General features: G+C 43.6%; 1 protein-coding gene across 2 annotated transcripts; it reads right to left on the minus strand.

Annotated features, from left to right (window-relative positions):
• Nucleotides 1-47: 47 nt before the first annotated feature.
• On the minus strand, nt 48-13,765 carry hivep2b (HIVEP zinc finger 2b). Of its 2 annotated transcripts, none has more exons than XM_085142917.1 (7): nt 12,798-13,765; nt 6,421-10,318; nt 5,662-5,819; nt 5,316-5,491; nt 5,055-5,153; nt 4,179-4,966; nt 48-2,845 (listed from the first exon to the last, which is right to left on the minus strand). In XM_085142917.1, the coding sequence occupies exons 2-7, from the start codon at nt 10,216-10,218 to the stop codon at nt 2,426-2,428; spliced, it is 5,439 nt and encodes a 1,812-aa protein (XP_084999043.1). In that variant the 5' UTR covers nt 10,219-10,318; nt 12,798-13,765; the 3' UTR covers nt 48-2,425. The 2 variants fall into 2 exon arrangements, with proteins under 2 accessions (XP_084999043.1, XP_084999044.1); XM_085142918.1 differs by having other exon boundaries at nt 11,820-13,765.
• Nucleotides 13,766-15,747: the final 1,982 nt, after the last annotated feature.

The following is a 15,747-nucleotide window of genomic DNA, read 5'->3' on the forward strand; positions in this document are numbered from 1 at the left end:
ACAAAGTGTGTGCGAATGTGGTTCAATATTAGTCACAAGGTGAGAGCTATTTTTGGAAGCGTTCATTTATTTTTCCTCTCCCGTGTTATGACTGCAGTAATAATTCTTCACCAGAGGATGTCACTGGTTGGAGATTCTCCAATTTTTCACTGTACCCTGAAGATAAAATGTGAGCGATTTCATCTGAAAACCTTCTCGTGCGAGCTCTAATTTAAACAGCGGTGAATAATGCAGGAGGAAAGGTACAGAAGCTGTGAAATAAGCTGCGACACACATTTTTGGGTTAGAATTATATTCTTTTAAAACAATTTTGAATTTAATCTGAAAAAGTAGAGCACCAAACAATAAATTCCTCATAGCATAAAAGAGGCACTCCGTCCTGACTAGCCAGATTTGATGCAAATAGCTAAACAACAGATTGGCTACTGAGGTTGTTTTTTCCCTCCTCGAAAAAATCTTAGCTTAGAGGTAAAATGATTTGTCCTCTGTGTGTTTTACAGAATTTCCATAGACATGAGAGGCACAATGCAGTTCAGTATATATGAATACACAATTTAAAAAAAAACACAAAACACAATCTGAATACATAATGTATGCAAAAGCAAATAAAAGGCTTCGCTTTCCCTTCACATTTTATGAGCTATGTGCACAACAAATGAAAATACACAACCATGAAATCAAAGCTACATACACCTTCAGAAAGGAAAACACAAAATTAAAGCAGTGCACCTATAAATCTTTTATGTAAACATGAGTGAACAAAGTGTTGTTGTGTTTTTAAATTTCGAAGTCTCAAAAACGGATAATCACTTAAAGATGTGAGTACATTTTTTTTTAAAAAGATGAGACACGCTGTGTTAGCAATCAGCCTCATTAAACCTCTGCCATTACATCAGCTGCAGACATTTTACCTCTTAAAGAGATATAAACAATCCACATAAAAAGTTTTCAGAATTCAACACTGCAAAAATAGTTTAAATCATAAAAATACACATATATATATATACAGAGAAGAAGTAATGCATTTGGTGAATGATTACTTACATTGTGAGCTAAAGCACAGTAAATAGTCATGCTTATAACGTCATTACTTATATTGATTCATCCAGTTACACTTGAAATGCAAGAAAATGTACTATTGACTGATCATTGTAGCCCCTTGGATTTGTGTGCAATGTGTTTTACACAATGAGAGAAGAAAAAAAACAACTGGAATGTGTCAAAAATCACAAGAGAACAAACTGTGTTTTACTCCCCCGTTTCCTCCACTGACCGAGTCAGTTAAAACATCAAAGGTAAAAGGATGAAAGTGCATCTTTAAAACTCATAAAATGCTCATGGTCATCTGTATAAGCAAGAAAAAAAAAACTGTAGAGACGACATGAGATCAAAAGCAATGCCAGCGTAGCTCACTGCATAACTGCATCACTGCTGCATAAGTACAGATATACCATATAAATAGTAGTCAAATATTTACCAGTATCAATAAGTGCTTACGTTCTAATATATAAATACATCTTACAGTATTCATAATTACATAATTACCTCCTCTATTGTTGTGCAATAGCAAATCCCATGCATTTTTACCAAGATAAAAACCACAACATTAAGAAAAATTGCAACATAGGAAACTTTTTTTTGTTTCTTTTAAGCTTATTTCACATAAATAAAGCTGCGTCCGTCTGTCAACAGAGCCGACGGGGCAAGAAAAAGCTGTCCTCTGAGCAAAATAAAGAGTACCTCGACCGCTTTCCGTAGCTCTCGCTCTGATAAAGAAATGAAGAAACGCAAAATAAAGGCACAGACCCTCGCTGCTTGATCAGAAGCACCAAACTGCACAAGAAGCGTCTACTTAAAATTTGGTCAGACTGTTTCATAATACACATACTTTTCCCCTTATAAATAGTCTTTATTTACTGCACTACTGCATCACACCTTGATATGGATTACATAAACAACAGTCTATTTTCAAAGTACACACAGTAAAATACACTGTTTGTATGTATCTAAGGAGTAGTATATGTTAAGGACATTTGTACAGAATTCATAAATATAATTTATGTGCAATTGTACGCAAACTACTATGTCAGACAAAGGCATATTAGCAGAATATCTTTCCGTATTGCACCTGAACCCATTAATGCAAAAAACACCCTGCTGCTCGTCCAAGTTTTCCAAAAAGCCTCTGAAGAGAAGAGCTCATCAGATGCGGTGGCCTTCTTCTTCACTGAAAAGACCTCCACTCATATTATCCACTTAAGAAGATGTCTCGAGTATGTGCAAGACCAGAGGAAGTGTTATTATATTGCCTCTAATGGGATAAAGATGAGGTCATGTGCCTAAAGGGCAGAAGGTGACAAGGTCGCAGGTGTAGCATGGAGGTGTCTTTTCCTTGATCAACCCGAGAAAACAGACAATGACGGTTCTAATGAGGGTCTTCTGTGGTAATCTTCAGCGAGGCGATGGCTTTCAAGCAGGTCTGTACATTCTCCTCTTGTCTGCTGTCTCCGACTTCAGGGTCGAGGCTTTTCTCCTGAGCGGCCTCGTGGCAGGACAGCTGGCCGTGGCCTCTGATGTCCTCTCCTTCTGTCTCAGGACTGAGGACAGATCCCTCCCTGCTGCTGCAACATTGGCCTTCGCTGCTTTGGGGGCTTGGCGCCACAGAGGGGCTGACATCAGTGCTGGAGGAAGGCGGGGAGTGTAATATCTGGAGCCCGCCAACAGGAACAACGGGGAGCAAACTGTGGGCCTGCTGCTGGGAGTGAAGAGGGAGGTGGCTGAGGATGTTCTGATGATGAGAACTGGCAGCACTAGGCAGACTGGAAGCCAAGCTGCTCCTTTGATCCTGGAACGACACATTGGCAGAATTAGCAGCAATTTCAGCATCGCCAAGATAATTTCTCATGTGAAAATATCTTAGTTAGAAATCATGAAGTAATGTGAATGTTGAAAAATGAAAGCACTCAGAGAAGAAAAAACTTCTCTGCCAACAGAATATTCTACGACTTGTTCTTTCAGTGCAAGAAAAAGAAAATGTATGTGTGCTTTTCTTTTAACTAGTGAAACACAAATAGCTAATTCCATGCTGAAATATACACTGGTTGCTAGGGAAAAATGTGTAATTTTTTTGAGTCGTTGGTGAGTGGTTGCTGGCTGTCGCTAGGTGAAAACAGTCTTAAAAAAGGTGATGCACCAAAAACCTCCCTGTGATTGGTCACTAGCAGATTGCTTTGGCAAAAGTTTGTATTTACAGTTTGAGCCACATTCTTCGCCGCTTCACTGCTGCTTGACAAGTTTTTTGAGAGTTTTGCACCTAAGTTGCCATCTTCCATGCTAATTATGCACAACCTGCTAACGCTAAAAGCAATCACAAGAACGTTTGTGGCATAGCATCATAAGTTTCACACTAGCAACTGCCAGCAACCAGTCGCCAACCATTTGTGGGGTACACAGTTTTCTGAGGCAACCGGTCATTACCATTGGGTAATTGACTGCCCTCTTGGCCTGGTTGAATCAGACTTTTGTAATCAACTTAAAAGCAACTGCCAGCAACGTCCAGCAACAGTTGGGGGATAGCCTATGTGACTAGGGCATTAGGGGAGAATAGTCTTCACTATTGGTAACAAACGCTAAAGATCAGGGTGCGCTAACTGTAGCAAGTGTCTAATCTGCTGAAACACTAGTATCGACCATACAATGCCAGGTCATGATAGCACAACATTAGCTAGTCAACAGTTGTGCTTTACAAGCTAAGTATTTACTGACTTGAAAATGACTAAATTAATGCAAAAAAAAAAAAACTGTCCCAAAAGAAAAAATGGCGATGGACTCGACTCGCCACCTGCTAGCAAGAATTAGCATGCTTGTTTGCTAAGCTATAATTTTAAACATAGTTACCATTTTAACTGTGCCCAGATTAATATCTTATGTTGTTCGAGTTAGATACACTAGTAGACAAGAATATAAAATTTCTGAAAAATTTCTTAAATACAGTGTATGAAAATATTTTTGTTTTTACACCACACACGGTCCATCTACATGTACCCAGATTCATCAAAATTTAACAAAATAATTTTTAGATGCTGTTCTATACACTTGAACAGATTAACAATAAGTCCTTAAAAGCTCTTTGTTTGTGTTACACTTGAACTGGCTGCAGAACACGCTGTGCTACTTACCATCTCCATTTCAAAGGCTCCTTGGTGCTGAGCCATCTCCATCTTTGCTTGGTGTCTGGTTTTGTCACCGCTGCCTTTATGTTGGTGTGAACCTCTGCGTGGTGAAACGGCTCTTAACACAACCCTCTGCCTGCCTCTGACTGAGGATTCCCGCTTTCCAGCAAGCTCTATGCCGGGAGACATGGGCCGTTCAATTGAGACCGGGGAGGGATGCTGGATGGGTGTGAAGCTAGGTGAACTGGGCCTCAATGGAGAGGTATCCCATCTGGGAGAGGAGCGACCACGTGGCGAAAGCTCCCTCCTTGGGGACGGGTAACGTAGACGTGAAGGGGAGGGCTCCCTGATGGGAGACTCCCAGCCAGGAGATAGTAGACAAGATGAATAAGGGTCAAAAAGGAAGCTGCTGTGATCTGGAGACAGCATGGTCAGAGAGTCTTCATCCACGGATTTCTCTCTCTGGTCGTTTGCAAGAACAGGACGATGATCCAAGCTCGTACGTCTGCCGGAGGGTTGCTGACTGACATCGACTCCGGGCAGAGATGCGAGGGAGCAGCCGTGGATGGCAGCAGTGGCTGTAACTGACAGAGAGGTAACTCCACACGGCTGAGGACTCGTGCTTCTTGAATGTAACTTCGGAGTGGAATCACCCTCGTATTCATCGTCCTCATCGTCATCTTCATCGATTTCATCAGCTTCTTCATCCATGCCGTCGGAGTCCTCGGCGTCTGAGAACTGATGTTTGGTCGTCGCAGCCACCTCTGTCTTGGACTTTTGTTGCATGTCGTCCACTTGAAATGAGAAACACATTAGTTTAGCAGGATTTGTTGCAGTGACAGCTGGGCATATCTACAACACTTACATACATCCCAGTCTTACCATGTTCCTGTATCTCTGTCTCATCCATCGTCACTGACACTCCCAGTTCAAGACACTTCTTCATGTGCGCTTTTGACTTCATGTGTTTAGTTAGGTTTCCTGTAGAAATAAGGCAAATTTGTTTAAATTAAACACAACAAAAACTGAACTTTCGTACATTTCAGATGCTTAAAAAAAGTTCATCTAACAGCTTTTTTTTTTTTTTTAATCACTGCTACAGCTACGATGACTCACTTCTCTGTAAGAAAAAAAAATGCTTACCTTTAGTTTTAAAAGCAAAGTTGCAAACCCTGCAGATATACGGCCGCACATCCGTATGGGTCCTGATATGTTTTTTCAGCATGCTTGGCTTCTTACAGCGAATACCACACTCCTCACATATGTATTTACCCCGGCCTCGACCTCTAACATATACATAGTCTTCATTGGATTTGTACCTGAAAGAGAGAGATTCATTTCTAATAAAGAAATGCACAAAAAGCACAGTCGTAAACTGCAAAAAGAGCGTGGGCCAACAGATACTTCACATACTAGCACTCTAATATATCCGCTGCATATGCAGTCAGCAGAAGTGACAAGTGTAATGGTAAATAATATCTCGACTGACCCTCCTTCAAAGATCTTAATTCGTGTTGGCACAGTCTGGGTTGTGGCAGCCTCCCTCTCTTTCCACTCTTCCTTGGCAGTTTTCACTCTGCAGCTGATGTCTTTCACCTTCTTCCCGTAGGTGACGTCCACCTCTTTGGGCTCCGGTTTCCTCTGCAGCTGAATCAGATGAACAAACATTGTGTTAACATCCTTTTTAAGTGGACACCATATCGACAGTGCAACGCGATCCCACCAATATTGTGTGTCACACATGGCATTGCACAGCATGTTTTGCAAACATGAACTATGCCACTGCTGGGGAAAAACCCAGCACAGGTAACTCTGATCTTAATGTTAAATTTTATGCTTTTTATCCACTGAGCACAGTGGAGAAAAGTACCAAGATTTGGACTTAATAATGACCTTAATATAATTATAATATCTGGTATTTTCATCTCCAAGACATATTTTTTAAAATCAAGACCATTTGGCGATTCATAGTTAAATATCATTATCAGCACCAAGCAAATGCTCGTTCCAGGATCTTTCCAAGGAAACCTTCTGTCGGTTGATTAAAGTATGCAGTTTGCCAAATTCTGGGTATTAAGGTCCTTAAAACTTTCTGCATTTTAAACAGTTATCTTCTCATAATTATTTCTGATTATATCAGTGATTACTGATACAAGATGTACAATAAATAAGGCTTTAATTCAATATCTCAACAGGTGTTTAAAACACCAGTACGCCTTTGATAGAAAAGACAGGATTATGTCCTTACCTGTTCCATGGTCTGCCTCCACAGGATGAGTGATGAGACCAGTTTCCCAGTACCAGGCTGGCACATGGCAGCCATGGTGTATATAACCTTGTCTCCCCTCTGTCTGGACTGCAGCAAAGCCAGAGCAGAGTTGGTGCTCACTTCAAGAGGGTTCGGGTTATGGGAACTCACACGCCAGGTGGCGTACACAGATGAGAAAGGGGCGGTGCTGTGAGAGCAGCTCGGCGTGGTGTAATTGAGATAACACCAGCTCACACCTGTCGCCGTGCGAAGACTTGGAAACTGAGATAACAGTCCTGAATGCTCAGAGTCTGACATCAGGATGTCTTGACTGGTTACCAGCTGTGCCACTATATCCATCTGCACTCGTTTCTCCGTGCCAGCTTCTTTCACTTCACTGACTGATATCATGGCGTAAGGAGGCGAGCTTGCATCCAGGGAGCTGCTTTCCATAACTGACTCTGCGCCGTGGTCCGTGGCCTCGGCCTCTTTTTGCTGAAGTGTGATAAATTTACTCCTGCGTGAGTCATTCTGAGCATGAAGTGTTGGTGCACCCTGCATCCCTGACCTGTGCCCCTTCTCTTCACTCAAATTACATTTTCCCAACTCTACCGCACTCAGTTCCTCTACAATCTGCCCAAACATCCTCTCCTCTTTCACACGCTTTTGCTGCTTGACCTCCATGAATAGGTCCAGGCTGCTGGCAGGGGATAGCATCCGTTTGTTTGCACCACCACTGGAGGCATTAGTGGTTGAGATAGTTCTGGAGGTCAGAGAGAGAGGGATGCCTGTCTTGAGCTTGGCTGAGGACAAATCAAGGGCCTCAACATTGAGGGTGTGTGTTGTAGGTGGTTTTGTATGAGCCGATATGTTATGAGAATCAAGATTCCCAGAAATTCTTAAACTCTGACTCTGAAGGGTGGACGTAGTGGAGCTAACACTGTCATAGTGATTGTCAAAAATCTGCGACATTGAGGTGTATGTGATACTACCGTAGGATGGAACATGAGTCTGAATTCTTACAGGAACCATTAGGCTTGGATGTGCAAGCTGAGGAAATGTACTCCCAGCTGAGAATATTGGCAAAGTCTGCGGCAGGATAGTGGCGGCAGTGAATGAAGGGGAGATGCTGCTGAGATACTGTGGAAACACTTGTGATGTTACTTCACTATCCATATTCAGTGACTCCTGTCGCACTAAGTTTCCCCTCCTTCTCTCCTTCACAGAGTTTATGTCCACGTGTCTAACTTTGGATGTTGGAGAAAGACTGCCATAGTCAAATGATATGCTGCGCAACTCTGGGAACTCCTTGCGCAAGTTACACGGCGCCTGCTCTGAGGAGGAGCGTCTCATTTCATGTTGTTGACGCTGGTTGAGCACTGAGAGGGAGTGCCCACTCCCTGGCACAGCTAACAACTCTAATGGTTTGCCAAATTCATCCTGCCTGGCGGGAGAGACTGACTTCAAGCTCTCTTCCCTGTCAAACGATAAGGTGGAGCTGTAAGATAAGTTGCTGTCTTGACTTGGGCTGCGGGACAGGCTAGTGCAGGCGGACTCAAAGCTAGATTCACCAGAGGAGTGCTCAATATCAGCTAAGCGTAGCCTTTTTTTCTTTGGAGGGAGTTTTTCTGGAGGGAATTGTGCTAAAGTTTCACTCCTTTGAGGCCACTGAAACTCCTCCACATGCTTCTCTGGCTCCTTCACCTGCACCTCAGGAGCTTTTTCTGGACTGTCAGGCTCTACTGTGACTCTAATTTCTGGGACTTGTATGTTAGACTGCCGCACGAGCTTGGGCCCCAGTTGAACCGACTCCCTTAATCTACTGTCAATTCGCTCCATCTCATATGATTCAGAGGCCTCCATAGCTTGATATTTGTAAGATTCTGAATGTTCAGAGTAAGGCCTGTTTATTGAGTTTGTGTGCTGGATAACTGAAATTACATTCCCTAAGTTTTTTCGAGCAGACACTTCAGGGCACACCGATATGTCCATGTCACACCTGTCCATCTGTGAATGGCCTTTCCATAAAGCCATAATGCCCAGTGCGCCTTGTTTTACATCATAGTCCTTGCTTGAATCAAACATCTCCTCACACGGTTCATGATGGCCTTCATATTGACCCGACAAATCCTCCTCTTCCCTTTTTTCCTTCCGACGCTTGCGCGTTGCCAGTTCCATCGCATGCCTCTGATGGCTCATACTAGGCACCACAGAAGGGTAGCTTTCCATTTCCAGTCCTGAGGGTGAAATGCCACTCTCACTAATCTTTCCGTGACTGTCAGTGTCAGTATGGCCATCTTGCGCGGATAGTTCAAAAGCGGCTTGCCGCCTGAGTCTCCTCATGCCGCCGGTGCTTGTTCTCTCATCAAACGAGTGACTGCCTCTGAGTGCTTGAGGCATAGTCAGACAGACTGCTGAGGATGTTGGCATTGAGTTGCTTCTAATCAGAGGCCCCACATCAGAGCCAGCATCTAATAGGGGTTCTTTTACCTCTTCCCTTGTGAACGATTTTGTGTTTATTTTGATTGACTCAACTGTGTCTTTTTCTTGCGTGAAAACACGGGAGACGCCTTTCTCTGAGCGTTTGCCGGTATATTCACTCGTGTCTGTGCTACAAGCCGCAAAAGCTGTTGCCTGCTTAGGGCTTGGCCGATAACACTTTCCAAACATAATTTCTTGGTAGGACTTTGCGTTAGTGTTTGGAGGGCCGGTCTGGTGCTCAGCACTCTCAGAGCGAGAGAAGTACCCGGAGTCCGTGCTGCCCTTGCTAGACTGACTTGGGAGGGACAGATTGTGGTCAGAGTCACTGCTTCTTTTTTCAGACAGCCGGAGTGCCAGCCTCTGTTTGATTGTGCAAGATTGAATTGCACGACTAGCCTCGGCAGCAGCAGAAGGTGCATTGATTTCTTGGGGTTGGGATGAACCATCCTGAGCTGACATTGACGTGGCTCCCTTTTTCTGAGCAATGAGATTTAGTACTTTTACAGCAGTGTTATCTGATCCCTCCATTGGAGAGTCCAGCAGCAGCAGCGGGTCATTAAGAGTGTCCTCGTCCGTGTCTGTGCTTTGCTCAGCATCAGAGAATAGCTCTCCTTCCCCTTCAAAAGACCCTTGGTCTGTATTGGCATTGTACGAACCGAGTTCTGAGAATGGCACCGTTCCAGCTTTGACTGAGTGAGCATGGGACTTTCTGTGTTTGTACAAATTGCTCTTGGTTTTGAAGGAGAACCCACAGGGAACACATGGGTAGGGTCGTTCCCCTGTGTGCGAGCGAATATGTTTCTTAAGCACGCTGGGTTTGGCACATGCCCTTCCGCAGTAATCGCAAACATACTTCCCAGGCTTTTGTGATTTCTGTTCCACCTTGCACACCATTTCTGTAAGTGGATCCATCCCTGAATTTGAACATTGTTGTTGGACTTCAGGTGAGCTGGGGGACTTCCTGTGAGATGTGGGTGCTGGGGACTGTGTAGAAGCTTTCTGTCTGCCACTAGAAAACTGCTTTGCGGACTGTAGTGGGTATGAAGATACCTCATAGTCTGGATGGCTTGTGGACTGGGCTTGAGGGTGCTGATCTTCTAATTGCAGTGATTTCCCTGAGTCAGACATTTCTTTGAAACCACATGTATCTTTGCTCTGAGCTTCTTCTAGTTTTTGGTGCCACCCTTTGGCTTCCAATTCGACTGGTGGTCTCCGCCTACTCTGTGCAACCTCCAATGTGCATTTTTTCTGTGCAGCATTTCTGTCCTGACCCTCAGTGGAGCTTTTTACCCCTGCAGTAGTTTCAAGTGACTCCATGAATCCAGTGTCACTTCCTTTGCGATCGATTTTCAAGGACAATAACTGTTATGTAACTTGAGTAATATTAACATACATGTGAATTGCAGGGAAGGGTCATCTGAAAGAAATAAGAAAGAGTCGTTAGGATGCAATAACATGAACTAGGACCACATAAATATGCACGAAGATTATCGTGACAAAATAAATGAGGCAGGAAAGTCTGTGTGTGTGTGTGTGTGTCTGCGCTTGAAATTGAGAGCTATTCAAGGCTGTTTCCCAAAAGTCCTCCTAATAAAACTGGAGTATAAAATTCATAATGAGCTCCATCACAGCAGGAATGGAAAAGCTGGGTCTCTTTACCAAGGTAAACCCTGGCACCTAATTTTCTGAAGCTCTGTGAATGTGCATATGAAGAGGTATTTAACTCTTTGCCCCTTGAAAGCCTACTAGGAGTAACCCTCGAAGGTCCCTTCAGACCGGAGTGGTTTCTGTCATATTTCAGGCCTCCTTATGGAACAAAATCACTGGGTGAGTGAAAGTGGTCTCTGCCCATGTATCTGCCAAAGCACATATTTACTGATATATACTGAAGTGTCAAAACTGATCATTAAGGGCACGGGTGAGGTTGTCAAATGATGTCCTCATGGGGAAACAAGCCAGTACCGTAATGTGGAATGTCTCTTTTATTCAAACATTTATGCACCGGGTCACCATCACCCCATCCTGAGTTAGAAGTAGTGTTCGGCTTTTGATAAAATTTTAATCTTTTTGGAAAAATTTAAAAAATAACTGCAATGTATTAAAATTAATCTGAAAGGTAACATGATCTAGTTTGGAAAAAGTAATCTATTTGTATGGCTCATAACACAAGCTAACCCTACATTGTATAGGTTGCCACTGGGTGTTACAACAGGTCAAAGGGAATTAATAAATTCAGTTTTAAACTCACTTGTTCAGCCGTGGTTGACATTATTGGCAATCATGGGAATAAAAACTAGACTGAACCGAAGAACAGAAGACAAGACTGTTATTGGAAGTAAGCATTTTTTGAAGTCTGGTATGTGTACTGAAGCATGCCAGTCGATAGTCTTAAATCAATGGCAATGGAGTGTAATGAGTCCGCCCGCACCTTTAAAGCCTTTTATCTAAATCCTGTATCATTTCATATCACCTCCAGTGGGATTCAAAGCTTCCAACCTATCTGAGTCACTAGTGTCCGTCTCCACAGTGAGCCGCACAGGACCACACTCTTCACTGTAGGTAAACATGCAGGACTCAAGCGAGAAACAACATGATGCCTGTGACTGAAGTGAACTGGTTACACTTTCCCTTCATACCGTGGGGATGGATGGCCATCTGAGGGCACGTCATTTTCATCTTCTCAGTTTCAAATGCTGTGTCCTCCCTAACGACGTTATGTAATTTTATCTGGTACAAACCCTCTGAGTTCCCTTTAATTAGGACATCCTTCGACTCTCACTCTCTTTCTCTCACTCCCTTTCTTTCTTTGTTAGCACACCACCACGCTGCTCAAGCATAAAAACCAGAGGATATGAATCCAAGGTGACTCTTGAGATGCCGAGAGACGCTCAAAAGCAGCGGTAAAGATGATAATCTACCTTTTGTGTTCTTATCCAAATGCCCATTCCCCTCTTTGAGCTCATCTTTGGGGTCTCTGCTGTCAGCCAGATTTGAACGCTTCCTCCACATACAGGAAAAATAATGAAGGCATATGAAGGATGGTGAGGAGGGGAGGAGGTGGAGGGGCAGCTTTGGATTGGAATGATCCATGTTTCAACGGGGAGGTTTAGAGAGGTAAACTAAGCTGGAGGGTGCCTGGGGGTAACAAAAATTCAGAGGCCTGGTAGGGAGCTCCCTTTCAAGGTCGATCTGACCTCATTGCTTAGTTTCCATCCTCTGTGAGCCACCAGAGCAGGGAAGAGGGGAATATGGGTGCAGAGTGACAATGAGATAAGACCCTCAGAAACAATGCATACCTTTGAACTGAGCACGGCAGGGAGGAAACAGAGCCGTCACATTCAGAGTCTCATTGACAAGTCTCTGAGCGCATTCAGACTTTTCCAAAAAAAGAGTGGGCCAGCGCACCTTTGAAAGCCAAATTCCTCTCACTCCTGGCAACAAGCGCTAACCTAAACGAAAATATGTGACACGGCAGCAATGACGCGCAACAACAGGAGGCAGGTGGGTGGCAGTAGGTGTGCTTCGGGATGACTGTGGGCTGACTGTGGTACAGTATGTCCGCATGGATGGAGAAACGACTCTGTGGAGACATTTATCTGAACCGCACATTCGCTGGGCACATCCCTTCACACACAAGGGAGCACGGTGAGCTACGGGAGAGCATCGTTATGCCGCTGCATTACATCATTAGGGGCTAAGTTGGCCATTAAAGGGAATGGGGCTTGAAGTCTCACGCTGACAACAAATCCATAAATATCATAAGGAGACGGTTGGCTTTAAAGTCCTCTACGACAGCATGCAGAATGAACCAGCAGCTCTCTCACTGTGATCGGAGTGACACACGGCACACACACAGCAGCTGGCATTCACATATCAAATATAATCCTCATACAAACCTGACATTTGAATAGTCCCCTGTCCCATATCGGCAGTCACATGTGACATTCCTCATACTGCATAGTCCGTCTCTCCATTCTCCTCATGTCCGGGTGGCGAAATATGAAAGAAACGAGCGAGGTAAAAGTCCCATCAGTCGCGAAGCTGCTGGCCGACTGGATGTACATTAGAAGATCTATTGATGCGAGCTAGTCACCAGAGAAAATACCCAAGCGTGACGTGCGGACCCAGGCACAAAAATAGCAAAGGGGCCCAGAGAGGGATACACAACAGCCCACGTTTAAGGGCGCTTTTCCTCTCCCTCTCCCTCTCGTCTCTCCGTGCGCTTCGCACACTCCGCACACAAAGTGGGGAGCGAGGCTGTCATGATCCAAAGAGCTAAAGCATCACCCATCCCTCACAGCTCAAATTCATTCAGGTACACATATTCATTAACTATTATTATCTATGTAAAATGTGTCGGACAGTCGGTAGGAAGAAATGCAAAAGCGCTCGGCTGAAAGACTCTAATCATATGGTGCAGCGAGCTCTGAATGTACATCTCCTACAGCGTGATCCTATTCAGCGTGTGCATACGGAGAGGAACTCAATGAATGTGGCTGGCTGCGAGGCTGCTGCAAAAATTAGACATGTTCTCTGAATTCTGAGACACCCACAAGCCCCGTTCAGAGCCAGTTCTTCCCGTCACGACAGGATTTGCTTTGTGAATGGAGAGAGTCGTGATGAGGGGTGTCATTAACGCGGCAAAAAAGGAAAAAAAAAAAACTAGGACAATACTGCAGATTATGTGCAGCTGCGAACCTCATCTTGTGAATCACATGTGCGAGTTTAGTTGGTGCCATTTGGAGCCTTTGCATTAATGCATCAACTCTGCAGTGAATCTTAAAGACTTCCTCTGAGCAAGATTCAGTAAGAATTAGTGACTCTTGGGCTGCATTGTTATAGTCTGAGCTTTAATTTTGCAAAACAAGAGAAGAAAGACTAATTGCTTAATTCTATTACCGTAGCAGTTACAACTACAGTTTAATGTATTTACTGTTTGCACGTAACCCTGTTACACATAAGCCTGTTGCTTATAATTAAATAATTGCCTGTGATGTTTCCTGATCAGGTTAGTCCACAAATTCCTGTAAACAAAGGGTTAAAGATTTGAAAATGACTCCAGTATCGGCATATAATGTTACTAGTCACCGTTTACATCCTTTTTTGGCTTATTGTTAGATAACAAAATGTGGCACATCGTACCCAGGTAACTACTGCTGTGTTACTTTGTATTTTCTCGTCTATTTTTAACATGTCTGATTGACTTTTGGAATCAAAATCATTCATGAATATAGATTAAAACAGTGTCCTTTAAAACACATGACAAACATTTGAATTTTACTGTGAAATTACCTTTGCATAGAGGCCAAACCATCTGATAAAATGTGTCATAACATTCGTTTGAAGCTGCAGGTTTTGCCATCAAACACATCAAACGAGGTCTTTCTGTGCTTTTGAACTGATTTATGATCACCCCGCCTCAGCCATTTGTGTGAAAAAGTTGGCCTTTCAACACAATATAATTTACAGGACTTCAGATACTACACCCCGCTTTGACCCACCTCCTCGTCCTCCTCGGTTTCACTCTTTGCTCTTGGGTGAGAACAACTGGAGGCTTCTATGAATAGGAGTCCTTGGCTTTGGGCTTGCACCAGCTGTGCTTGCTGTGGCTAAGACATGTTTCACAGAGGTCCTCCCCTTAATGCAAAGCTTACACAACAGAGCAACTTATGTAATGACTCGCTGTTGAACTTCACCTCATAGTTCAAAATCTTATCCAAATGGCAAGCATTTTATTTCTCTGCAAAACTGTAATGTCACAGAGCATTTCCTTCAGAAAAGCAGCAACTCAGTGTGTGCTAGAAAAGCAGTGAATGCAGAGTCTGTGTATTGACAGAGTCCCTCCACAGTATGGAATTGCAGAGAGCTATTATTAGATATAGCCTCTAACAAGCCAAAGATGAAGTTGAAGCTAACTAACTGCAGTGCAGCTGAGATCCATTATGCTGTATTCAGTATCTACAGGAGCGGCACTAAAATGGCTGATACTCAATGTGCAGTGAAGGTCAAGTCGTGAGCCTCTATAAATATAATGGTCTGTCCCTCAGGATGTTCCACACACTGCTTGGCATTTCCACTATCTAAAGCTACGCCGTGGCTCCACTGACCAGCTCAAATCTGCCACAAATCTGCATGTGATTGAATGCCACACATGCACCTGACTACTAGTGGGACTTTAATTATATTAGTCCTAAATTAGAAGGGCAGGGAGGGGGGTTTATGAATGGAAGGAATGAGGTTTTCCTCTTGGCTCACTGTAGTGGCAGTCATATGGCAGCCTTAGATAAAGGAGGGGGGGGGGGGGCTAAACCCAGCAGGTTGAACAAACACAACAACATAAAACTAAAAACCTTCTCACAGAAGCCATTCAGAAAACTTCAACCGATTCACTTTTTTCATCAGCCGTCCACCGCTCCTTTGTCCGTCTCTTCAAGTCAGCCTCTCGAGCAGGCATGCTTATGCCATTATCACAGCAGTACCTGAAAATAATCTAACGTGATTGTGTGTTTCCATGGCAACCATGCCAACGTCTGTAACAGTTTCCCAGTTCCTGTCTACATATATAATTACTGCCTGCAGATTACAGAAGAAAGACTGCAGAAATGAGCCGGCAGTGTATCAACCGCACAGTGAATCACGCAGCTTTCTGTGCTGATTGATAATAAAATGTACACACAGTCCCAGTGAGCATGAAAAATAATAGTTTGATAAACGGCAAAGATTTGGCTTTGTTGAAGTCTTGCCTTTACTTCAAAGGAATATGCAAATTCATTGCTGCCGGAAATGGAAAACAAGTGGGAGAAAGTCAAGATGGCAAAGTACAGTAACACGTCTGTTTTCAGTTAA

This window comes from Neolamprologus multifasciatus, chromosome 19 (assembly GCF_963576455.1).
Source record: "Neolamprologus multifasciatus chromosome 19, fNeoMul1.2, whole genome shotgun sequence".
NCBI classification, from domain to species: Eukaryota; Metazoa; Chordata; class Actinopteri; order Cichliformes; family Cichlidae; genus Neolamprologus; species Neolamprologus multifasciatus.